The sequence below is a fragment of the Xyrauchen texanus genome, chromosome 21 (genome assembly GCF_025860055.1).
Source record: "Xyrauchen texanus isolate HMW12.3.18 chromosome 21, RBS_HiC_50CHRs, whole genome shotgun sequence".
NCBI classification, from domain to species: domain Eukaryota; kingdom Metazoa; phylum Chordata; class Actinopteri; order Cypriniformes; family Catostomidae; genus Xyrauchen; species Xyrauchen texanus.
Genome location: NC_068296.1, coordinates 22075498 through 22102041, shown reverse-complemented (window position 1 = coordinate 22102041; position 26544 = coordinate 22075498). Strand labels below are relative to the sequence as shown.

The window sequence follows — 26544 nt, the reverse complement described above, 5'->3', positions numbered from 1 at the left end:
AAACAATATTCTCATGACTGTTCAAGCAAAATAATGCTTCTAGCTGACAGCACACTGACGTCATATGGAAGCATATAAAAATGTATTTGACCTGGTTTGAACGCGCACACACACACACACACGCACACACGCGCACACACACGCGCACACACACATGCACGATTTTCTTTCATGGTGGGGACTTTCCATTGACTTCTATTGTTTTTCAAACTGAGCTACTGATATTACCCTAACCTTCAAAGAAATTTGTATGATTATTAAGCCATTTTCCTCACAAAATGTTACCTAGTACCCACAACAGAGGTTATTTCAGGTTTTACTCTTTTTGTGGGGACATTTGCTCCCCACAATGAATGCAAAACCTGCATACAGGACTTTGATCATTGAGGATGCGATACATTTATTGAAAATAATTGAAAAACAAAAAAAAAACAAAAAAAAGGCATTTATAATGTTACAATTCACCATTTCTTTTCAAATAAATGATGCACTCTTCAAACCTTCTGTTCATCCAAGAACACTTGCAACAAAGTTTTTGACCAGTCTTTTTATAGTTTTTTTTGGCTTGATTAAAACTCCTTTAAAACAATGTACATTTACATTAGTAGCTATACTGCCGAAGAAAATATTGTTATTGGAGAATATTGAATACATTATTTTCATTATCTAAAAACAGCCTACATAAAACAAGATACATTTACCTGAGAAGCAACATATAAGATATTTTGATTTGCTTTTAGAGAATCTGTGGGAAACAATGAAAAACAAGACAACAACTCTTGATTAAAATAGTTTAGTTTGTTTGCAGAGAATTTTTACTGAATTTACTGAAACTTAATCTATTTTTTTAAAGATGATTTTGTCCTCTTTATTGTAAGTAAGCACTTAAATTCACAATCATGGGGAAGACTGCTGACCTGACAGTTGTGCAGAAAACCATCATTGACACCCTCCACAAGGAGGGAAAGCCTCAAAAGGTATTTGCAAAAGAAGTTGGATGTTCTCAAAGTGCTGTATCAAAGCACATTAATAGAAAGTTAAGTGGAAGGGAAAAGTGTGGAAGAAAAAGGTGCACAAGCAGCAGGGATGACCGTAGCCTGGAGAGGATTGTCAGGAAAAGGCCATTCAAATGTGTGGGGAGCTTCACAAGGAGTGGACTGAGGCTGGAGTTACTGCATCAAGAGCCACCACACACAGACGGGTCCTGGACATGGGCTTCAAATGTCAAACGTCTTACCTGGGCTAAAGAAAAAAAGAACTGGTCTGTTGCTCAGTGGTCCAAAGTCCTCTTTTCTGATGAGAGCAAATTTTGCATCTCATTTGGAAACCAAGGACCCAGAGTCTGGAGGAAGAATGGAGAGGCACACAATCCAAGATGCTTGAAGTCCAGTGTGCAGTTTCCACAGTCTGTGTTGGTTTGGGGAGCCATGTCATCAGCTGGTGTTGGTCCACTGTGCTTTATTAAGTCCAGAGTCAACGCAGCCGTCTACCGGGACATTTTAGAGCACTTCATGCTTCCTTCAGCAGACAAGCTTTATGGAGATGCTGACTTCATTTTCCAGCAGGACTTGGCACCTGCCCACACTGCCAAAAGTACCAAAACCTGGTTCAATGACCATGGTATTACTGTGCTTGATTGGCCAGCAAACTCGCCTGACCTGAACCCCATAGAGAATCTATGGGGCATTGCCAAGAGAAAGATGAGAGACATGAGACCAAACAATGCAGAAGAGCTGAAGGCCGCTATTGAAGCATCTTGGTCTTCCATAACACCTCAGCAGTGCCACAGGCTGATAGCATCCATGCCACGCCGCATTGAGGCAGTAATTAATGCAAAAGGGGCCCAAACCAAGTACTGAGTACATATGCATGATTATACTTTTCAGAGGGCCGACATTTCTGTATTTAAAATCCTTTTTTTATTGATTTCATGTAATATTCTAATTTTCTGAGATTCTGAATTTGGGGTTTTCATAAGCTGTAAGCCATAATCATCAAAATTATATCAAATAAAGGCTTGAAATATCTTACTTTGCTTGTAATGAGTCTATATAATATATTAGTTTCACCTTTTAAGTTGAATTACTGAAATTAATGAACTTTTGCACGATATTCTAATTTTTCGAGTTTCACCTGTACTTGTGGATTGTGTTGTGTGCAAAGAAAACCATATATTTGTGCATTCTTCTGGTGCCTGGATTCTTAAATTGAGCGTGTGTGCATCCGTTGCTAGCATGTGTGGATCAGTTGCCCTTGGATTATTACGTGCATTTGTCGATCTGTTGTGTGAATGTGTTCTGGGCTTCTGGCCACTCACATAGTCAACATTGCGCAAGCACAGATGCAGAAGACACATTTATGTGCAGAACCCGCAAAGCTTTTGTAGACTTTTTAAGTGTAAAAAAGATACAAATCCTTTATTCCCCTAACACATTTAGCCAGTTGGAACGGGAACATCATTCCCTCACAAAATTCACTCCGTGAACTCCACCACCCCCGTTTCCAGCCTTGGTCCCACTAGATGTGTCGCTGTTATGCAAATTGCATGAGATAACCTTTATTTTAAGAAATAATAGCTATGGAAATATCTTAAACTTGTTTTATATCCATTATTTGAAACAACAAAAGATTTTATTTTGAGAAATCTGTTGTGTTAAAACCATCTCTTTGTGCTCATTTGATATGCGTGGGGCTAGCCCGTCAGACTTGCACATGCAGCAGAGAAAACGTCAGAGAGAAGCGAGGTAAAGCAGTGTTTCTCAACTGGTGGGTGGCAGGTCTATTCGGACTGGCATTTCGTGGACAGTAGGGAAAGAACAATGTCATGGTTCTCCCTTTGAAGATATTTTGGCGGCCGCCCAAGTGATCGCCTATTTAGGACTGCAAAGGTAGATTTAATGATAATCTCGCAAACAACTTCAGGCTTCTCATCTGCACTTTCGCACGAGTGTAATGGAACCAGCTCGAGCTAATGATCTGCTCTGCTCTCTGATACGAGCACGCAACAACTGGGCTTCCCTCAATCTTATGCAACCAATTTAAATTCTAGTGAGACTTTTCTAGTTTAAAGCATTAAATAGGAAGTCAAGTCAAACCCATCAAACAGAAAGCAGCCTAACAGCACTGAGGAGGAAAAGACCAACACTGTATTATGCGCACATTTTTTTTTATTATACATCATCACCTTAACAAAACTGTTTCCCGATTTTACATGAGTAAAAGTAACTGTTATATTTTGACAAAATGTTATAATTTCATATGAAATAATCTAAAAAGGTAGAATCTATTAGACCTCATTTTATATCAACGGTGGTATTTTTCAAGATGTGTTTCAGCTAGTATTTATTTTTTTCATAACAACTATAATTTGTTGTTATTATTATTACTATTATTTAAGACTGAATTATGTTTGAAATAAGGAAATAAACGGGAAAATAATGGGCTCATATAAGTAAATATGCTCTTAAATTTTTAAAAGGGGGAGAGAAAACTTCCAGTTGCTTTTGTTGTTGACGTCAACAACAAAAATAATGTACCTTGATGCATGTCCTTGTTCTTGAAATTCATGAACAAATCTATGCAACATGAAAGGAAATGCAACCCAGGATACATTAAATACAGGTTATGTTTTTACTATGGTGGGTCGCCACTTGATTTCCAATGTAAAATCTGTCCTGAAGCAAAACCAGCTGAGAACCACTGAGTTAAAGGTACAGACAGGAGCAGTCTGGCTGCACTGTCATGCAACTACAGTATATAATAATAATTCATAATCATAGGACATTACTTCAAAAGCTCTCACAGCTGATGTTATTTTTTATTTAGTAGTTAATTTAACATGCTATGCTAACATGCTTTAGTTATATAACATGTTATAGTTACATGACTATTTTTTTCATGTTTATAATTCGGTTATTTATTATAATTCTGTTAGCGTTCTTATTTATTCTATTTATTTTCAAAAGGGAGAATTTTTTTTTTTTTTTTTTTTTACACAAACTTCCATAAAATAATTGTTTCAAGTTTCATTTATAATAAAGCTTTTGTTCAACCAAAAAACAAAAATGTCTGTTTTCACTCCTTTAAGGGTCATTGTAACTAATAATAATAATGGTGTAATACCATATACCGTGATATATTCTGATACGTTATCGTACTGGGTAAATCTCAAACTGTTGCAACACTAGTTCACACTGAACATGCTTTTGCACACATCTGTTCTGTTTTCCCATTATTGTCCTATGTAAACACATGCTAGACAAATGTCTTTGACATTTGTAGTGTGTCTCGCTTTTTTTTCAGCATCTTGCGCAGGACCGGCACATTTTAAACACCATGTCAAAGTAAAAAGAACATTCAAAAATGCATGTTGAAACTCTGTTTCATTCTTTGCACTGCATCTAGATTGTTTTTAGCAGCAGTGGCAGATTTAAGGCGTCATCTTACGGGGTCAACGACTTTGGGGGCGTGTTGAAGCGGGTTTCGCCCAGGGCACCAAACAAGCTAGAACTGCTACTGTTTAGCACAGTTGTCACAAAGATTCAGCAATCTGAACAAGTTCAGGCTGCATAGAGGGGACTGTTGCATTGTTTCATTTTATTCCAGATTGTTCTGCACCAAGTGAAGTTTCAGCAAATAAATGGTCAATGCTTTTTCCCTTTCTGCTCAAGTATATATATATATATATTTATTTTTTAATTATTATTTATTTTGGTTTTCCAAATGAGGATATTTTCAAGATTAAGCTTTTGTCATAATTAGCTAATTTCTGGGGACAAATTTTTTCACAAACTTTAGTTAAATAAACCAACACACACATAATGTTATGTTTATGTAAATGTGTACCACTCAGGGCATTTTCCTTACAGTGAGTGTACAATGTGAGGCAATGAATCACAGCCAACTCTGAATTTTCCTTCCTGTCAATATAGAAGCAACATCATTTGAGTTCAGCCCCTCAAGGAGTTATTACATAAATAGGTCACAGCAGTGGCTCACTGGCATTTTCACAGAGAAAAGCAAAACACAAAGTATTCTACAGAATTTTTAAAATTCTTCGAAAAGCAGGTATTATGTTCAGCACCAACCACCCATCGAGTTACAATAGAAAAGGGGAAAGCAAAGTAATCCCTGTGTGCTATATTGACAAGTGACAGTTAAGCATACATTGGGGTTTTCACACAAAACAAACCATACATTAACTTCCTTACCAGATGCACTTAGGTTGATTAAACCACATGCCACTGCTGCATACCACACATAAACCAGACAATCTGCTGATTGGCTGAGAAAAAACCTAGTTCAGATTTATTATTTACAGTGGAATTCACTATGCATTCATGGGCAACACCGCATCTTACGGCACTGTAAATCTGTACAGAATTCTTCTCTGCATTGCGACAGTGGTCCTAGAATATGAAAGGCTAAACTGGTATCGGAGCTAGGCACCAGCCTATTTATTTTAAAGACCCATCCTCCACAACAGATACGTCCCCCTCTTATGAGCAATCACTTGAACTATTTATAGCTAAATCATTATATAAGAAAGACATACATCCTTTAATTATTCAACACAGCTGAACATATGAGGGTTTGTTTTGGTTGGGGGTTGGATAAGGGAATGGTGGGGCTTTCTCCCACCAAGTCACTAAAACAGAACTTGAGAGGGTTTCAATGTATTTCCGCCTCTAGATCGACAGGCACTGCTGGAATGCTAAAATTGGTCATGGCTCTCTAATGATGCTTGTGGCCTATTTTAATGACCCTCTCAAATGAACTACATTTCTGTGCAGAGCTCAACGGTCTGTTGAAAATCTATGAAAATCCAATAAACATGCAAAACCTGTAGCCTATGCAAAACTTGACAGATTCACACAAGCAAAGTCTTTTGGAAGCTTTGCTCTAAAATTAACTTTTCTTAAAGAAAAACAGCTGTAACTGTCTTATAGGAGTATGTCTCTATACATAACCATTCAGTATGCAACCACATAGAAAAAATGTAGTATCTGTGCTTAAACTTGACCGGTGCATACATGTTACTTCCAGTAGATAAGAGGTACGAACTCACGAAAGCCAGAATAAAGTATGGTATGCTTCAAATGACACTGAGGATATTCTCTCTGTACTACACTACATTACAGGTGTGTATGAAGAGGTAGCTCCATTTTGAGTTACAGCATTTGTTTTTCTCAAGCAGTTTATCCAAGTGCAAAATGAAAGGCTATTTTGTTTATAAATGTGTTAGTTGATGTCAGATAGCCAATGGATCAAGGATTATATATTACAAATACTATATTAGCCTACTATATATATATATATATATATATATATATATATATATATATATAGATATATATATATACATATACATCTTTCTCCTAGGACCAGTCCAGCAAACCAAGAAGACTATTTAGGAAAAAGTGGAGTATGACTTTTGCATTCAGGGTGGTTTAGCAGTAGCAACTCATTTATTTTAAGAATGTACTTAGTGTAGTCTTAAGGGTAGTGCAAGTATGTGCCACATTCTGACGTGATAGTAAATAATCTAACACAAACAGCACAAGAACTCAAGAATAAATAGAGGCTGTTACACATTAGAAATCATCATAATTTATTTCTGGACTACTTTGGAGAGGAGAACTTAAGTTGTCAAGAAATGTAATGACAACCAATCTGAAAACAACACAGACTTTGATTAAATATATAGACAGGAATATCTGAAGTGGGGAAGGAGGCTGGCAGTGGACAAGTACAGTTGAAGTCAAAAGTTTACATACACCTTATCCAAATACATTTATAGTTAGTTTTTCACATTTCCTGCCATTTAATAGTAGAAAACCTTCCCTGTCTTAGGTCAGTTAGGATCACTACTTTATTTTAAGAACGTGAAATGTCAGAATAATAGTAGAGAGAAGTCATTAAACCACTCCACAGATTTCATATTAGCAAACTATATTTTTGGCAAGTAGTTTAGTGCATGACATGAGTAATTTTTCCAACAATGGTTTAGAGACATATTGGTTCACTTTTAATTGACTAGTTGAAGTTTACATACAATAAGTTAACTGTGCCTTTAAGCAGCTTGGAAAATTCCAGAAAATTATGTCAAGCCTTTAGGCAATTAGCTTCTGATAGGCTAATTGGCAACATTTGGAGGTGTACTGGAGAATGCATTTTAAGGCCTACCTTCAAACTCAGTGACTCTATGCTTGACATCATGGGAAAATCAAAAGAAATCAGTAACAACCTCAGAAAAAAAAATTATTGTGGACCTCCACAAGTCTGGTTCATCCTTGAGAGCCATTTTCAAACACCTGAAGGTACAACATTCATCTGTACAAACAATCGTATGCAATTATAAACACCATGGGACCCAGCAGCCATCATACCGCTCAGGAAGGAGATGCATTCTGTCTCCTAGAGATGAATGTAGTTTGGTGCGAAAAGTGCAAATCAATCCCAGAACAACAGCAAAGGACATAGTGAAGATGCTGGAGGAAACAGGTAGACAAGTATCTATATCCACAGTAAAATTAGTCCTATATCGACATAACCTGAAAGGCTCCTCAGCAAGGAAGAAGCCAATGCTCCAAAACCGCCATAAAAAAGACAGGCTACAGTATGCAAGTGCCATGGGGACAAATATCTTACTTTTTGGAGAAATGTCCTCTGGTCTGATGAAACAAAAATTACACTTTTTGGCTGTAATGACCATTATTATGTGTGGAGGAAAAAGGGTGAGGCTTACAAGACGAAGATCACATCCCAAACATGAAGCATGGGGTGGCAGCATCATGCTGTGGGGGTGCTTTGCTGCAGGAGGGACTGGAGCACTTCACAAAATAGATGGAATCATATGGAAGGAAAATTATGTGGATATACTGAAGCAACATCTCAAGACATCAGCCAGGAAATTAAAGCTTGGTCGCAAATGGGTCTTCCAAATGGACAATGACCCCAAGCATACCTCCAAAGTTGTGGCAAAATGGCTTAAGGACAACAAAGTCAAGGTATTGGAGTGGCCATAACAAAGCCCTGACCTCAATCCGATCGAAAATTTGTGGGCAAAACTGAAAAAAGCGTGTGTGAGCAAGGAGGCCTACAAAACTGACATCCAGTTCTGTCTGGAGGAATGGTTCAAAATTCCAGCAACTTATTGTGAGAAGCTTGTGGAAGTCTACCCAAAATGTTTGACCCAAGTTAAACAATTTAAAGGCAATGCTCCCAAATACTAACAAAGAGTATGTAAACTTCTGACCCACTGAGAATGTGAAGAAAGTTATAAAAGCTGAAATAAATAATTCGCTCTACTATTATTCTGATATTTCACATTCTTAAAATAATGAAGAGATCCTAACTGACCTAAGACAGGGAATGCTTTCTACAATTAAATGTCAGGAATTGTGAATTTATTTTTACAAATGTATTTCGCTAAGTTGAATGTAAACTTCTGTCTTCAACTATAAATGCTATTTCAGTTTAAATGGTAAGCAAGGACACTTACCAATTAATACTTTGGACAGCAAATTGTATGCTACAGGATATTGGCTTAGCCTAATTTTAGAACATCAAAGTTTATATCTCTTCAGACAGTACAGGGGGAATTACAAACCAGCCCCAGAGGGTATACACATCAACAACAGCCTGACTGTGCTGGATAACCTAAAGCTAAGTCTCTCACTGTTTGTCGTGAAGAGTCTATACTGTCCTGTTTTTTCCTATGCGCCAAAACAGGCAGGCTCAAGCCTGTACTGAAATACTTGGGAGCCATTGGCTCCTTAACTGAAACATTAAGGAGCCAAATGGTTGTTTTAGTCATTAAATCATATAATGCTCCATTAAGATTGTTGTTCAGAAACAAGATAAGAAGAAAAGACAGCTGATAACCCATTAATCAGAGGTTTAATAAACAGTATATATAGTTGAGAAGATACGCAAGTTTGCATTCCCCCTTTGTCTCATCAATGTTCACACCCCTTTCATAATTTATACAAATATAAGAGATCAAATATTATTTGTATTTAGTACTGCCCTTCAGAATCTACATAAGCAGAAATTTACATAAAGCATAGTATGCATATAGTAGTGCGTTTCCTTCTTGAACACAATTAATGTTTGCACCTTGTGTAATAGTTGTGTAGGAGTCCCTCAATTCTCCTAAGTGTCAAAAGCTGGCTCTCATATATACAGCTCTGGAAACAATTAAGAAATCTCTTCAGTCTCTTTAATTTTTTCCAGAGCTGTATAAACACCGATCAGCCACAACATTAAAAGGACCTGAATAATATTGTATAGGTCCCCCTCATGCCGCCAAAACACAACCTGACTGTCACCAATGGCGACTAGATTTAAAATTTTTGTCACAATCAATTATTTTTGGTCGCAGTCTGGAGCCCTGAAACACCATAGCCAATATTAGGATATTGGCATTATTGGAGAGAGGTTTCAACTAGGTCGTGTAAGAAGGCACTCCCCATATGCGATAATAAAGGCAATGTCTTGTTCCCTTCGTCTCAGGAAACCGAGGTTACATAAGTAACAGAAACATTTTCATTTCTGGAACAACATAGAGTACACACTTGTGTTATTGCTAATGAGGTATTTTTCCACTGTCTTTAATGTTTTGCACTGTACCAGTCAGAAACAAGACAAACGTAGGGCAACATTTTTGGCAATACAAACAATGAAGTGACTCATCGACTGAAACAGCATGCAGGAACAGATGTATAGAAACAGATATGAAGAAACAGCAGCTAACATTATACAGGGCCACACCACACCTGCAATGGCAAATTTATTATGAAAAAACTTTAAAAACAAAAATGTACATTTTAAACCCTTAAAAACCCACTAAAGCCCAAATAAGAGCTTACCTTCATTGAGAAAGGCTGTTATACACTAAGCTCACCACATCAATGCACATAAACCTAATAATATATACGGATTAATATTGGTATAGTTGGGTACAGGTGCAAGAATAAAAAGCGAATATACAACTAACTGGGAGAGAGAGAACAAAGCTGCAGTGTTGAGCCTGCTGTTTCTCTTGCAGACAACAAAATGCAAGAGAAGCACTAAATAGTTTACAGGGTAGATAACAAACACAACGTCCTCTTTATGAACACCATTTATAAATCAAATCCTTAAAGCGCAGCGCACCAATCACAAGAGGCACACATGTGCTCAATGGAAAATTGAGCTTAATATTAGCAACCGCTTTATAAGGGCATAAACACTGACAGACATAATATTGATTAAAAAACACATTAAAGCCATCTTATATGGAGATAGATACGTGCATTTAAAAATTAACTTGTTACACTGAACCCTTTAAAGTTAACTAGTGAATTCAAAAATATGCTTAAAAATTAAAAAGAATCTTAAAGGAAATGGTGACCATTTACAAGACCTGTACATGCTGATTCTAGCCTACTGATTAGCCTCTAACCTAAAATCTTAATTTAGCCTATCATTCCATTTACCAAAGAATTGTACTGCATTAGTCGTTCAAAAGAACATGCAACATGGCACCTCTAACAACATGGCTAAAAATGTATGGGTAAAACTAGAATATTACGGCGTACTGATTAATTAAAACATTTGTCATGAGCATGTTTGTTTATAAATTTTAAAATTAAAATGTTAATATTTTTACTCAAATTTGGTAAATATTTGGTTGTGTACAGGGGACATAGAAGGTATAATACAGTAGCCCCCCCTACAAGCCCCCCGAAACAAGGTCATTAAAGATTTAAGCAAAAAACATGATTTTTTTTAACATTACTCCAATTTCACGTTGTATGTAATCTACTATAAACTACCTTTTCCTGCATTTTTTACCAGCACATTCAATGTGAACAAGAGTTGCGCCCATGCCCGTTTACGTTTGGACGTCAAAATGGGAAATTAACATAATGATTTCAAATCTCATGTTAACTCGGTTTTCTGCTTTGTCAGATTTTTTTAATACGGCAATATTAGGTAGTAAGCAATGTATTGGTGTGCGTGTAAACGCACTCAGTGTTTGCACTTTTTGGTGGACAAACTACAAATGGCTATCTTACTCTGCATATTAGGCTAGGATAGGAGAAAGTATTTAACATAGAAAACAATTTACCAGATCACCTTTAATATAAATGTGACTGCATTTTAAATTGTTATAGCTAATCTAACATATCTCTTGCGCATTATGGTGCATCGGGATAATGGGAGTGTGGGCTTCCATTTGGACTTTATTGTCATAGCTTAACAAAAGTCTGTGGGATGTCTGTGTGCTGTTAGGCTGTCAGGGTTAAGACAACATTTCCACACCATAAGCCTAATCTCTCTCAAACAGGCCCAGTAGAGCAGTAGCTGTCAAATCAACAGCTCTGGTGTCTGATGTATAAACATTCTGTAAGCATTGTGTCTTTTACTTTTTTTGTGAATTAAAAAGTTCTAAGCCTCAGGCAACGATGTAAGACCACTGTTTTATAGTAGAAATGTTACTGCCAGAGTAATTTCTTAATTTATGGCAATATGTCAAAATATCTTGAAACCGTTATAGAGATGCACAGGAGACCCCCCCCAAATAATCAAGACAAGCAATTTATACCATGATGAATTGTTACTTCAGCTCCATTGTGTTTCTATGCCCAATGAATGTCAGTATCATATATTATTTTACATAAATGTTATGGAAATAACTTTTCAAAAACTTTACAATAAATATGAGCAACTCTAACTATTTTAATTCTGACTGTTGGACACCAAACTTTCATGTGTCTTCTTTCAAAAGAGAACAAAATTATGTTAGTAATACAAAGGAGTGATGAACTACAGCCCTTACATTTTGAGTTGAAATTTTTGGCTTGTGGTCAAAACAAGGGTGCACGGGTTAACAGGTTCACATTCAAGATGAGAAAGCCAAATCTGTGCTGGCCTCGTTAAATCCCGCAGTACTGGCCTCATTGACTTCCCATTTTGGATCAACAAAATTGCAAATACATTTTTACATTTTCCAATGCCTCATAAGATTAATTTGTCTAATCTTACCAGTAGCCATTTGTTTATATCACACGGGCAAGATCTGCTTGCTATCTGCCAGAAGTAGGTGGTATTAGCAAGTGAGACATTCTTATTCTAAAGAGAATTCTACTGAACAAAAATTTGGATATGTCCGTGAATGCAAGATGCATCATTAAATACTTTTGGTCAGTTTCTCCAGAAGAGATGGTGTGTACATTTTAAATGTGTATTAAATGTGCTAACAGTTTTTTTTTTACATTTAGGAGTACACTAGCATATAGAGTCTAAAAGCTAACAGACATGGACTAAAGCAAACATAACTAGGGTCTTTAAGCACTTCAGAATTCCAGATCACTAAATGTAAATTCCCACCTACTATATTTGATGACTCACTTGAATGGCCACCCCCCTCTTTCACTTCTCCACACAGCTGCAGTAAAAAGCTTTCGATTTTTGGTGTAAGACTAATTGTTCAGCACTCTTTTCTGGTGAATCATGCTTAAATCTTGAGGGGAAATGAAAACTGTTAAGGTAAAAGCAAACAAAATGACTGACTCAGATCCTTTAGGATTTCCTGTATGAGGGCAAATTATTCTTTACCTTCTGTGTTTGCAAATGGTTGAAAGTGACCTTCTAAATAAAAGGGAGGGGACTGGAAAATACCTGAGAAGGGGGTTTATAAATTCAGTTGATTTTCAACTGTTTCAAAGTGTTCTCATAACATGCACTTCTGTCCATCCATCCAGCTACACACACACACACACACACACACACACACACACACACACTCAGCCAACTGTCCTAAGCATCTAAGCTGCTCTTATAGCATGTGGAATTATGGTTCTGCTTCTTGCATTTGTCAGAGAGAAATGTAAAATGTGGTGGAAAGAGGTGGAGAGGGAGGTAGAGAGAGAGGCAAATACTCTGACACAACGCAAACAGCTCCAAGCTGTTTTCCTTGAATTACATGCTATATTGAGCTACCTACAGTATACGTACAGATAACAGTGTGTTTGTGGCTATTTGTATCAGCCTGTTACTGTGCAATAACTCTTAAGCATCTTTGAAACAAAATGAATATATAGAAATTAGGGCTGTCGATTTAACACGTTAATTCAGTGCGATTAATTTGTTAAATAACGTGTTAAAAAAAATTTACGCAATTAATCGCCCCGGACCGTAATAAGGAAGATTCCTTCCAGAGAATGCAAGCTTGTAGTACCACCTGTTTACTCCAGAGGGCAGTAAGTGAAACTTCAGCTGTGTGAGCAACACACAGTTTATACAGTGAAGAAATCAACCCATCAGCAGACAGAACAACACAAACATGCGTAACATTCTTGCGTTCAAAACACCTGATTGAGCACAAATCCGAACTAAGGGATCTCAAGATGTGTTCTAAGTATTAACTCTTTCCCCGCCAAACACGGAATTTTCCGTGTTTCCGTGTTTTAGGTGTTATACGGTTAGGTTTTTTTTGCCTAAAAGCAGAGGCTCAGATCTTTATTGTGATATATAGCATCTTCATATATTCATGGAAGAAAATATTCTGCGGACCATTAAAATTTAGCGAAAATCGTCAAAAACCCTGGCGGTGGCTGGCAACTTTTTTTTTAAAACACTGGCGGGGAAAGAGTTAAACTATATTTAACTTGACACAGTGACCTAAACATTTTATGTTTATGATGCAACGCACTCGAGACGCTACACAAGCATGTCTGACGCATGTGTACATTGACAGGTCCTTAAACAAGCCCTCATAATACATCTCGAACCGATTGACAAATTCACTTGTGAAATGGATTGCTGTGAACTGTATGCCAATGATTGACTTATGATCAATAATATGGTAGTAAACATCCATCCATCCATCTTCAACCGCTTATCCGAAGTCGGGTCGTGGGGGCAGCTGCTCCAGCAGGGGGCCCCAAACTTCCCTAACCCGAGCCACATTAACCAGCTCTGACTGGGCGACCCCGAGGCGTTCCCAGGCCAGTGTGGAGATGTAATCTCTCCACCTAGTCCTGGGTCTTCCCCGAGGCCTCCTCCCAGCTGGACGTGCCTGAAACACCTCCCTAGGGAGGCGGCCAGGGGCATCCTTACCAGATGCCCAAACCACCTCAACTGACTCCTTTCAACGCAAAGCGGCTCTACTCCGAGCTCCTCACGGATGACTGAGCTCCTCACCCTATCTCTAAGGGAGAAGCCCGCCACCCTTCTGAGGAAGCCCATTTCGGCCGCTTGTACTCGCGACCTAGTTCTTTCGGTCATGACCCAACCTTCATGACCATAGGTGAGGGTAGGAACAAAAATTGACCGGTAGATCGAGAGCTTTGCCTTTCGGCTCAGCTCCCTTTTCGTGACAACCGCCCCTGCTGCCCCGACTCTCCGGCCAACCTCCCGCTCCATTGTCCCCTCACTTGTGAACAAGACCCCGAGGTACTTGAACTCCTTCACTTGGGGCAAAACCTCATTCCCTACCTGGAGTACGCACTCCATCGGTTTCCTGGTAGTAAACAATACATTGTATTCTAAAGCCACTTTTTGAATTGTCTTATTAATGAATAACTCTTCTGCCACAAGAATGTAAAGCATTTTAATTATCCGAATATGTTTGTATTTTATTTATTTATATTTTACGTACCCCGTAATGGCCACGTGAACGTGAACTAGGACAGTTGCTGCATACATGGTCTGCAGTAAATATGCCTTCACATCTGAGGCTAAATATGTTCATGGTCACACAAAAGAGAGGGGACAATGAAAGGCTATCTCTTGATACTATTTCCAGTTTTGTTTATCGATGACCTGACATTATCTCACGTGGCAGTCCCAGCAAGTGCATTCTAATGCTAAATAGCTCCATCTGATCATAGCAGCATAAGAAGGGCAGTGAAGTGCAGGTGGGTTGTTACTGATTGGTAGTCACATTAATAGCAAGGACATGAGTATACAGTCTACACAACTCCAGTCTACTGGTCCAGGTCCAGGTCTTCGCTAGGACTATTATTAGTTTTAGTATAAAAAAAACCTGGTCACCCAGATGAACAAAATAAACAAAGACCAAAAGTAACCAGAAAAAGATTTTTAATACACATAGACCTAGTGAGCTGCCCACTTAGGCAGCAATTTAAGGCATCAAAGGTGGGCTACTGCGGTGAAGACTAGAAACATGTCAACAACTAATTGAAATCAATTGAGTGGAGTGGAGCGAGTTTCAACTTATGAGCGCTAATTGTTTAATGCATGGAGTTGTTGTCAATGTAGAGCATTCCAAATTTAAGGTTCCATTTTAGGATGTTGCATTAAGCCACAACCACACCGATATGTTTTGTTTGAAAACACATTTGATTTTGCTACGTAGTAAACCATTTAAATAAATTCCACACCTGCATTCCAATCTACATCTTGATGTAATCCTTCCTCATGACCACACAGCATGAATGGGAGGCTAAACAAAAAGTTTAAATCACGAGACTGCAGTATACTTAACAGACTCATACAGCATGTGCAAGCCATTCGTGCGTCACGATCCGGCAGCGCTTGGTTTGCCCACACACACGCGCACGCTTGGCTCTTTCTCCTCCAGCAGTCTGGATCGCCCTTTAAATCACTCTGCTCTCACTGCAAACACAAAACAGCTGTTAGAGGTGCCAACCCTTACCGCACTCACTCTCATGGCCTCGCTCTCCACAACCACATGTACCCATCATCCGACTCAGGCCCGGGAGCCATCCGGCCTGTCACTTACTCTCAGCCCAGATACCATACTTACACCTGTCCAATTGCATACTACTTAGGGTTTGCCGTGAGTCTCGCCAATCTCAATGACTTCAGGACATCCCTCAGATGCTGAAGGTGCCCCTGCCAATCATTACTGTAAATAATGATATCATCCAGATAGGCAGCGGCATAAGCAGCGTGCTGTCTGAGGATTCGGTCCATGAGCTGCAAAAAATTTAGCCAGGGACTCAAACAAAAAAGGAAGGGTGACAAATTGGTGTAAGCCGGCAGGCATCACGAAGCTGTTGTGCTAAGGCGAACGGCTGCCGACCATGTGCAGTGTCAGTGTGTGGAACCGCTGGCGATGCTGTTCTGGGCTACGACCGACCCGTTACAGGATGGCTTTCTTCAAATCAAAATACCCCAGGAGGTTGGCCACCAGAAGCTGGTGTGCCACGAGTTGGGCTTCCCCAGACAACAGCGGTAGCATATGGATTGCCAAATGTGAGCATGGCCACTTCAGGGCTCCGGCTGTGTTTTTGAAGAGCTCCATGAAGGACTCCGGGTCATCCTGTGGTGTCATCTTCGCTTGTGTCACATGGGGTCCTACTGCTGCTGGGGTTACGGCTTAAGCCCCCTCCTGGGGCAGCAAGCTCGGTTACACCTCCTCCCCGGCCCTCCGCTTCAGCACCTCGAATCACTTCTCCTGCTCCATCCGCAGCTCCATTAGGGCCTGGTGTTGTGCTTGGAGGATGCTGGCAAGGGACTTGAAGACTTCTTCCAGTGGCGAGGACATCGTGGCAGCGTATCCTTCCTGGTTTTCGGCACCACTGTGACAAGGTTCTTTCACTCTCTCGAGGAGGAAGCGGGAGACGGCGAATAAAACTCAAAAGGTATTTTTATTTTCGCACTCTGTAATGTTTTTTTGTACATGCAAATGATGCCCACACACACACACACACACACACACACACACACACACACACACACACAGGCTTGGCTCTCTCTCTCTCTCTCCTCCAGAGGTCTGGATCACCCTTTAAATCACTCTCTGCTCTCACTACAAACACAAAACAGCTGTTAGAGGTGATATCCCACAAGTGCCAACGCTTACTGCAATCACTCTCCCGGCCTTGCTCTCCACAGACGTCGCTCGGCCTCGGCCACGCCCCCATCACTACAGTGGGGACTACAGTTTAGTCCCTTCATTGTTTCTGATGGAAAAAAAAAAGTTCTCACAGAGCTTTTTCAGCTTGCTAAAAAATAAATAAAAAAAAAAAAAAAAAAACATCGCACAGCAGTCGGCTTCTTAATAATGAATAGGATTGCTGCTTCAATCTTCTATGCATCAACTTCAATATTTACAATGTGGACTAGATGTAATAACTAAATGTCTGAAATCACTGAATTCTAGATTTGGTTTATTAAAATTGGTATGTCTGAAAGTCTACATGGACTTGATTGGCCTTATCACCATTTCCCTGAGGAAACAAACGAGACCATTGTGCTTGAGCTGGTTGCTCTGGACAGGGACAGGGGCATGAGGAAGAGAGAAAAAGAGATGGTATATCTGTAGGGGGGAAACCAGCTGGGATATACTTGCAGCCAAGGGAACAGAATAACAAAGAGATTAGCCTCTATAATGCATGCTAAAGTTATGCTAAAGTTGATCACTATAAACCAAGTAAAGAGAGATAGGAAGCGAGGAGATGGAAACACATTAAAATGTGCCCATCATCCTGCCAATAAACTGGCCTAGAAACAAGTGTGGTACAACCACTAAAGGTGTTTTTTACAGAAAACCTGAACTAGAGCACCTGAAATTATAGTGACACTCCTAGCCTCAATTTTGAAATTATATATATATTTTTTTAACCATAATCAGATGTACTTGGCCTCTAATCCCACTGCAAACATATGACCTTAATGCAAGGATAAACAGGGACAGATGCTGGACCATAACCTTACAATTCCTTTGACTCAGCTCCTCGACTGAACCCTAAACACCTTCTTTCTCCAAGTAAATGTATTCCACTACAGTTACAATTTATATAATTGGTAATCAGAATACATTTAAAAAGTATTTTGATTACTGAAGATTACTTCATTTAATATTTAATCCTTTCAGAAGGAAAACATTTATAAATATAAATGATGTGATCCAAAGTGCATTTGTATGGCGGTGAAACACTTTCTTATGACGTAAGTTTGAGAATTTTGGAGCAGAAGAAATAGAAATAAACCTTGTGTAAATTGTCACCTTTACGCTAAGCTAAAATGCTATTTCTAGCCATTTTACAAGGCACGATCATATTTTTTTAGCAAGACAATTCACATTAGTTCATAATACATTTTTTTTAGTAAGACCTTTGATATTAGTGCACAAATCCTATTCTTGATAATATTTGTATTGTTTTCCTGTAAAAATATAAAAAAAATCCTTAAAACAAGATCAATTTTGACACTGCATAAGATATTCAGGTTTTTCAGAGAATGTATTTTTAACATGTGAATTTTGTCTGTACTGGTAGAGTTTTTATAGTCAAAACAAGAGAAAAAAATCTAACATTGCTGAAGAAGTAATCCAAAGTATTTAGAATGCGTTACTGACTTTGAGTAATCTAAAGGAATACGTTACAAATTACATTTTACAGCATGTATTATGTAATCTGTAGTGAAATAAATTTCAAAAGTAACCCTCCTGTGTATATGCATAACAGCTACAATGAAAAGTAACAGACCATTGATGTCCATAAAAATGGATGTAACAAAATAGTATCCTATAGATTGAGAAAGACCAAATGTTAAAGTTAAAAGTAGAATTTTGTCATTTCTGAAAACAGGTTTCCTGAACATTCCTTCTGTGTATCTGTTTGTTTAGACAAACAGAAAGTCCTGCCCCCAAAATACCGGCATCGGTTAAGCCAGTGTTGCTGCGTTGGGATGGTTAGGATGCTCAAACAAACAAAGCAACATCTTGACAGCATCACAGATTATACACTATGGAAAAATCAATCTAAGAATAGCCGTCTTTCAGTAATGTTGAAATATTTTACACTTTGCCTATCTGAATTGATCATTGAAAACCCCATCTCATTCACCAACTTTTCTGAATTGTTATGGCCCTGAATATAACCAATGCTACCATATCACTGGGGATTTCCTGCAGCCTCGTGCCTGCGGCCGAATCACAGCAGTGCTGATGCTGGGCCCTATCGCACTCTTGCTTGTGTGATATTGCTTAAATATCCATTTTTTTTATGTCGTTATACCATAATTTTGTCATGAATTGTTATGGCCCTGAATTTAACCAATGCTACCATATCACTGGTAGATATAGTTTTTCTCTCTGCACATCCAGTTGAGCAGAAAAAAAAGAGAGCACTAAATCTGTAAAATCTGTTTTCATATAGATGGGGGAAATAGACTACATATGCAAGTCTAACTGATAAATATATGGCATACTGATTTTTCATTCCATTCACTTATAGGAATGTGTACAGAGAGAAGAGAACTTGGATCGGATATGACACAGCTCAGACTGAACATACATCTCCATTCTGTGAGCATATTTTGGTACTTTATACAATTAATGTGTATGCATTTGAGGTGGTGCAGGTGCAAAGTTCGAGCAAAAACTCACCCTGAGAGCTTCAATGACTAGGTCTCTGGCCTCAAGCTCTCCCTCCATGATGCTCAGGAGAGTAAGGAGCTCTGGTTTGCTCAGGTTGTCAATGTTTAGCTCACATTTCTGAAAAACACAGAGCACGAAGATGAGTCTTGTTACAGGATAATGGCACTGAATATTTCAGATGGTCTATTAGATCATTGGCAGAGAAGGTGTTGAGTGGGCACTGATCTCACTGCACACATTATTAAGGTTTCACTGAAACTTTAACCAAATACATTTGAAACCAGAACTGTCTGCTCTGTGCTCCATTCAGTTGTAATCCTAAGGGGTAAAATAAATGGTAAATCATGATCCATAAAACAAGCACTGCATATCAATAACAAGAGCTATTTTTCTTTATCATAATTATTGAAGATTTCTCATTTTTACAACCTATTAATAAAAAAATGCATGTAGTCTGCAGCTTTAAAAATAAATTATTTTTAAATTATAATATACAACAGTTAGTTCCGGTCCTCGAATCTCATTGGACGGGAGACATTCCATGAGTACTGATGGTCTCATACCATCAGCACTCGGACGCTTCACTGTGTGTATCACTCTGCTTGTGTTCGTGCCATTCTAAACTAAAGTATAAGAGTAGTGCAGATGTGTTAAGAGATATCGGTCTCTTTTAATTTTGTGACATCACATATTTTAACCAGAAGGTGAAGGCAAAAGACCATTTTTGACTATAGTATGAGCCAGTTGGTGATGTGAAGGGAGTCAGCGTCACTCAGTGTTTACATTCAAAAGCACTCTGTGATCACTACTACTACTACTACTACTGATACTATTATTACTACTACAGCTAGGAAATAGCTTTAAAAAGCTTTAACAACTTCAGCATTAAGGCTCATCACAGCTGAGAGACAAAGCAGACTGATTAATTACACAAAGCCAAGGTGCTTATCTCTTACCGGACTTTCCACATTGGAGAGGTTGTACTGTTCAAAATGGTGGAGGAGATTGAGGTTTCTATAATGAAAGACTTTTTGCGCATCAGCTACCATGAAAAAGGGAGGAATACCCCCGATTGGACGGCTATTTTTCCACTGAGAAAATAGGATGAATTTCACGAAAATGACATTATCTTCAAAAACCGGGCTAACAGACTACAGCATCATCAACAGGTGATTGCACACGCTCCATCTCACTCTCTCACACATATCCTTGTTTCTCCAATAACATGTTATAAACATCCCAAGCTGTGATACTAGTAGTTCTAAAGTGCTGTTTTTGAGAGGCTTGGAAACATATATTTTTTTTTAACCAGCACTGGCAGATTCTGATCCATGGCATAAGAAATTAGTTCCATGCACAAATGCCTTTATGACCGTACTCAATTTTACCATTTTATTTTTACATGTACTTGTTCATTGAACTGTTGTATATAACCAATATCACACTTGCAATCATGCAATATGGCCCTAAATCAGCACTGCTGTGACTGCCTGCAGCCTCGTGCCAGTGGCCGAATCACAGCAGTGCTGATGCTGGGCCCTATCGCAATCTTGCTTGTGTGATATTGCTTAAATGTCCGTTTTTTTATGTCGTTATACCATGATATACAAAAAAATTAAGATAAAAACAAACTACTTTTCTAAGGCAATATTTCAGACACAATATTGAGTTCAAATTAAGGGACATGGAATAAAATAAGATAATGCATGTGACATCACAGAGCAACAAAAGACAATATAATTCTGTATTTCTGACTATAACCAAAAGGTATAATTTCTTCCTGATTCCTGAAGGAAAACTCATACTGTTTTCAGGAATCTATACGCAGGGTTGGGATGGTTACTTTTGAAATGTATTCCACTACACATTACAGAATACATGCTGTAAAATGTCATTTGTAACGTATTCTGTTAGATTGCTCAAGGTCACTAGCGTATTTTAAATACTTTGGATTACATCTTCAGCACTTTTAGACTTTTTCAATTGTTTTGACAATAAAAACACACATGTTAAAAATACATTCTCTGAAAAACCTAAATATCGTATGCGGTGTTGTTTCTAAAACAAGATCAATCAAATTGATCTTGTTTTAAGGAGTTTTCGATACTTTAATAGGAAAACAATACAAAAATTATTAATAATTTTAATGGTATCAAGAATACCATTTCTGCCCTAATAGAAAAAAAAATTTATCCAAAGTGAATTTTCTTGATAAAAAACATGATCATGCCTGGTAACGTGCATGTAAAATGGCTAGAAATAGCATTTTAGCTTATCATAAGGCCGACAATTTACACAAGGTTTATTTCTATTTCTTCTGCTCCAAACTAACTTCAAACGTACTTCTCTGTCTGCTTGTATGAATGTAACGCATCATAAGAAAGTGTTTAACTGCTGTTCAAATGCACTTTGGATTGCACAATTTATATTTATAAATGTTTTCCATCTTAAAGGACTAAATATGAAATGAAACAAATGAAAATAAAAACCAACGCATTCTCTTCAGTCATCAAAATACTTTTTAAAATGTAACTATATTCTACTTTCCAATGATTTCAGTGGAATACAGTAACTAATATTTATATTTTAAATATGTAATCCCATTACATGTATTCCATTACTCCCCAACCCTGTCCATCCGTTATCAGAGCTAGGTTCCCACCAGAAGCCTGCGGTCGGCTGTGAAGCAGACTCACTCTCTGTCTTCAAAAAGTGGCTAAAGACACATCTTTTCCATGGGCACTTGACCATGCACTCATAACAAATTAAAATGATATATATTCTCGTCGCACTCTTATCTGTCTTGGATACTTTTATTCTAATGCAGGTGACACTTTGTGTTGCAGCAATTTTCGTACTGCTGTCTCCTTAAGATGAATCAGTTAAGATGTATTATTCCTCTTTTGTAAGTCGCTTTGGATAAAAGCATCTGCCAAATTAATAAATGTAAATCTATACTCAAATATCATCAAAATGTTGGAAATTTATTAAATATATATAGCTGCAAGCAGCCATTCCGGGGCGAAGCCCTTTAAATTGCCTATGTACAGTTGAAGTCAGAAGTTTACATTCACCTTAGCCAAATACATTTAAACTCAGTTTTTCACTATTCCTGACATTTCTGCAGAAAGGCTCATAGAAAACATTCCCTGTCTTAGGTCAGTTAGGATCACTGCTTTATTTTAAGAATGTGAAATGTTTACTCAAATCAAATCACTTTATTGTCACACTGCCATGTACACAAGTTCAAAAGTGGGTGAAAGTCTTGTGTGCAGTTCCGAGCAACATAGCAGTCATGACAGTGACGAGACATATACCAATTACAATAAACAACATATTTACAAAACACAATTTACATATCAAATGTACAAATACTTACAAAACACAATATAATATACAATGTACAGTAAACAATACAAACAATATAGAATACACATACAATAAAAAATAAATAAATAAGAGTATATAAAATATATATATATGCAGTAGTTGTATTGAGGGGAATATATATTTGACAGTCCAGTGTGAGATAATAAGATGAAGATTAAAAAGATTAATAAATTGCAGTGCTGATTGTTGATCGTGAGAGATCAAGTGTTCAAAAGTCTGATTGCTTGGGGGAAGAAGCTGTCATGTAATCGGCTGGTGCGGGTCCTGATGCTCCGATACCGCCTGCCTGATGGTAGCAGTGAGAGCAGCCCATGACTCGGGTGGCTAGAGTCTCTGACGATCCTCCGAGCTTTTTTCACACACCGCCTGTTATATATGTCCTGGAGGGATGGAAGATCACCTCCGATGATGTGTCTGGCAGTTCGCAGCACCCTTTGCAGGGCTTTGTGGTTGTGGGCGGTGCTATTGCCGTACCATGCGGTGATGCAGCCAGTCAGGATGCTCTCTACAGTACGGTTGTACAAACATGTGAGTATGTGGTGGTTAATTCCAAACTTCCTCAACCATCTCAGGAAGAAGAGGGGCTGGTGAGCCTTCTTCACAACGGCCTCAGTGTGGACGGACCATGTGAGTTCCTCAGTGATGTGGACACAGAGGAACTTGAAACTGCTCCACTGGTGCTCCATTAATGGTGATGGGGCTGTGTTCTCTGTCTTTCTTCCTGAAGTCCATCACAAGCTACTTGGTTTTACTGACGTTGAGGGAGAGGTTGTGCTCCTGACACCAGCGTGTTAGTGTGTGCACCTCCTCTCTGTAGACTGTTTCATCATTGTCAATGATCAGACCTACCACCGTCGTATCGTCAGCAAACTTAATGATGGCATTGGCATGTGTTGCCACACAGTCATGTGTGTACAGAGAATACAGGAGTGGGCTGAGAACACAGCCCTGCGGGGCTCCAGTGTTGAGGGTCAGTGATGAGGAGATGTTGCTGCCCATTCTAACCACCTGGCGTCTGCCTGACAGGAAATCCAGAATCCAGCTGCACAGCGAGCTGTTTAAGCCCAGAGCCTGGAGTTTCTCATCAAGCATGGAGGGCACTATGGTGTTGAATACTGAACTGTAGTCTACAAACAGCATTCTCACATATGTGTTCCTTTTTTCCAGATGGGAGAGAGCAGTGTGTATTGTAGATGCAATGGCATCATCAGTGGAGCGGTTGTTGCGGTAGGCAAACTGCAATGGGTCCAAAGACGTGGGCAGCACAGAGCAGATGTGGTCTCTGATTAGCCTCTCAAAGCATTTACTGATGATGGGGGTCAGAGCAACAGGACGCCAGTCATTTAAACAAGTGATTTTGGCTTGCTTCGGTACAGGCACAATGGTTGACGTTTTGAAGCATGTGGGGACCACAGACAGGGAGAGGGACAGGTTGAAAATGTCCGTAAAAACACCAGCCAGTTGGTTTGCGCACGCTCTGATGATGCGGCCCGGAATGCCATCTGGACCCGCGGCTTTACGGATGTTCACCCTTTGGAAGGATCGGGTTACATCCGTAATGGAGACGGAGAGTGAACCATCATGCAAGGGCGGTGTTATTGTCCTCTAAACGAGCATAAAATGTATTAAGCTCATCTGGGAGAGAGGCAGCGGTGTTCAAAAAAGTCTTGTAGTGCAGAGTCTGATTGGTCCGACCAGCACTGGATCGTTCTGAGGGTGGGTGCTTCCCGTTTCAGTTTCTGCCTGTAAGCGGGCAGAAGCGGAACGGAAGAGTGGTCTGATTTGCCAAAAGCTGGGCGGGAGAGGGATTTGTAGCCATCCCGGAAAGGAGAATAGCAATGGTCCAAAACCCGGTCCTCTCGTGTGTTGAAGCTGATGTGTTGGTGGTATTTTGGTGCGATTGTTTTAAAGTTGGCTTTGTTAAAGTCCGCGGTAACAATGAATGCGGCCTCAGGGTGCGCGGTTTCCTGCTCGCTTATACTCCCATACAGTTCCTTGAGAGCCCGGTCTGTGTCGACTTGTGGGAGAATGTACACAGCTGTGATAATGACCGCTGTGAATTCCCTGGGTAGCCACAATGTTTGACACAGAAGCATGAGATATTCCAGATCAGGGGAGCAGAAAGACTTGATAAAATGTACGTTCCTCTGATCACACCATGATTTGTTGATCATAAAACATACACCACCACCTCTGCTTTTACCTGAGAGGTCTTTCACTCCGTTCACTCGGTCCACGGAAAACCCTGTGGGTTCAATGGCCGAGTCTGGAATCTCCACAGACAACCAGGTTTCTGTAAGGCAGATAATGCAGCAGTCCCTCGTTGGAAAGAGATCCACGCTCTCAGCTCGCAGAGCTTGTTGTCCAGAGACTGAACATTTCCCAGGGGTATACTGGGTAGCGGGGGTCGATTTGCACGACGTCTTACTCTGATGAGAGCGCCGGCTCTTTTTCCCCCTTTTCCTTCTGCGTTTCCACGGCCGGGCAGCCCAGACAAAGGGCTTCGCTGGCGTGTTTGTAAACAGCGGGTCGGCATTGAGGAATTTGAAGTCCGGTTTACGGTGTGTAATTGTAGAACCAATGTCCAAAAGCGTTTGTCTGTCGTATACAATAAGGCAGACATCATCCAAGACAAAAAAACTAAAAACTGTAAACAAAACAAACAAACTGCAGTGTTGTGTCGGAGCTCGCAAAGCAGCAGCCACACTCGGCACCATCTTGAGTCCAAACTCAAAATGTCAGAATAATAGTAGAGAGAATTATTCATTCCCAGTGGGTCAGATGTTTACATACACTTTGTTAGTATTTGATAGCATTGCCTTTAAATTGTTTAATTTGGGTCAAACGTTTTAGGTAGCCTTCCACAACCTTCTCACAATAAGTTGCTGTATGTTTGGCCCATTCCTCAAGACAGAACAGGTATAACTGAGTCAGGTTTGTAGGCCTCCTTGCTCGCACACACTTTTTCAGTTCGGATTGAGGTCAGGGCTTTGTGATGGCCACTCCAATCCCTTGACTTTGTTGTCCTTAAGCAATTTTGCAACAACTTTGGAGGTATGCTTGGGATCATTGTCCATTTGGAAGACCCATTCGTGACCAAGCTTTATCTTCCTAGCTGATGTCTTGAGATGTTGCTTCAATATATCCACACAATTTCCTTCCTCGTGACGCCATCTATTTTGTGAAATGCACCAGTCCCTCCTGTAGCAAAGCACCACTACAACATGATGCTGCCACCCCCATGCTTCACAGTTGGGATAGTGTTCTTCAAGCCTCAGTCTTTTTCCTCCAAACATAATGATGGTCATTATGGCCAAACAGTTATATTTTTAATTCATCAGACCAGAGGATATTTCTCCAAAAAGATCTTTGTCCCCATGTGCATTTGCAAACTGTAGTCTGGCTTTTTTATGGCAGTTTTGGAGCAGAAGCTTCTTCCTTGCTCAGCAGCCTTTCAGGTAATGTCGATATAGCACTCATTTTACTGTGGATATAGATACTTGTCTACCTGTTTCCTCCAGCATCTTCACAATGTCCTTTGCTGTTGTTCTGGGATTTATTTGCACTTTTCGCACCAAACTACATTCATCTCTAGGAGACAGAATGCGACTCCTTTCTGAGCAGTATGATAGCTGCGTAGTCCCTGTTTTTTTTTTACTTGCATACTATTGTTTGTACAGATGAATGTGGTACCTTCGGGTGTTTGGAAATTGCTCCCAAGGATGAACCAGACTTGTGGAGGTCCACCATTTTTTTTAGGTATTGTCTGATTTCTTTTGATTTTCCCATGA

General features: G+C 39.3%; 1 protein-coding gene across 3 annotated transcripts in view; it reads right to left on the bottom strand.

Annotated features, from left to right (window-relative positions):
- The window catches only part of LOC127661729 (cortactin-binding protein 2-like), a 66509-nt gene that overhangs the window by 35071 nt on the left and 4894 nt on the right, over positions 1-26544 (bottom strand). For all 3 annotated transcript variants that reach the window (XM_052152576.1, XM_052152577.1, XM_052152578.1), the window contains exon 2: positions 19373-19480. In XM_052152576.1, the coding sequence (XP_052008536.1) occupies positions 19373-19480 (108 nt within the window). The remainder of the gene's footprint in view (positions 1-19372; positions 19481-26544) is intronic.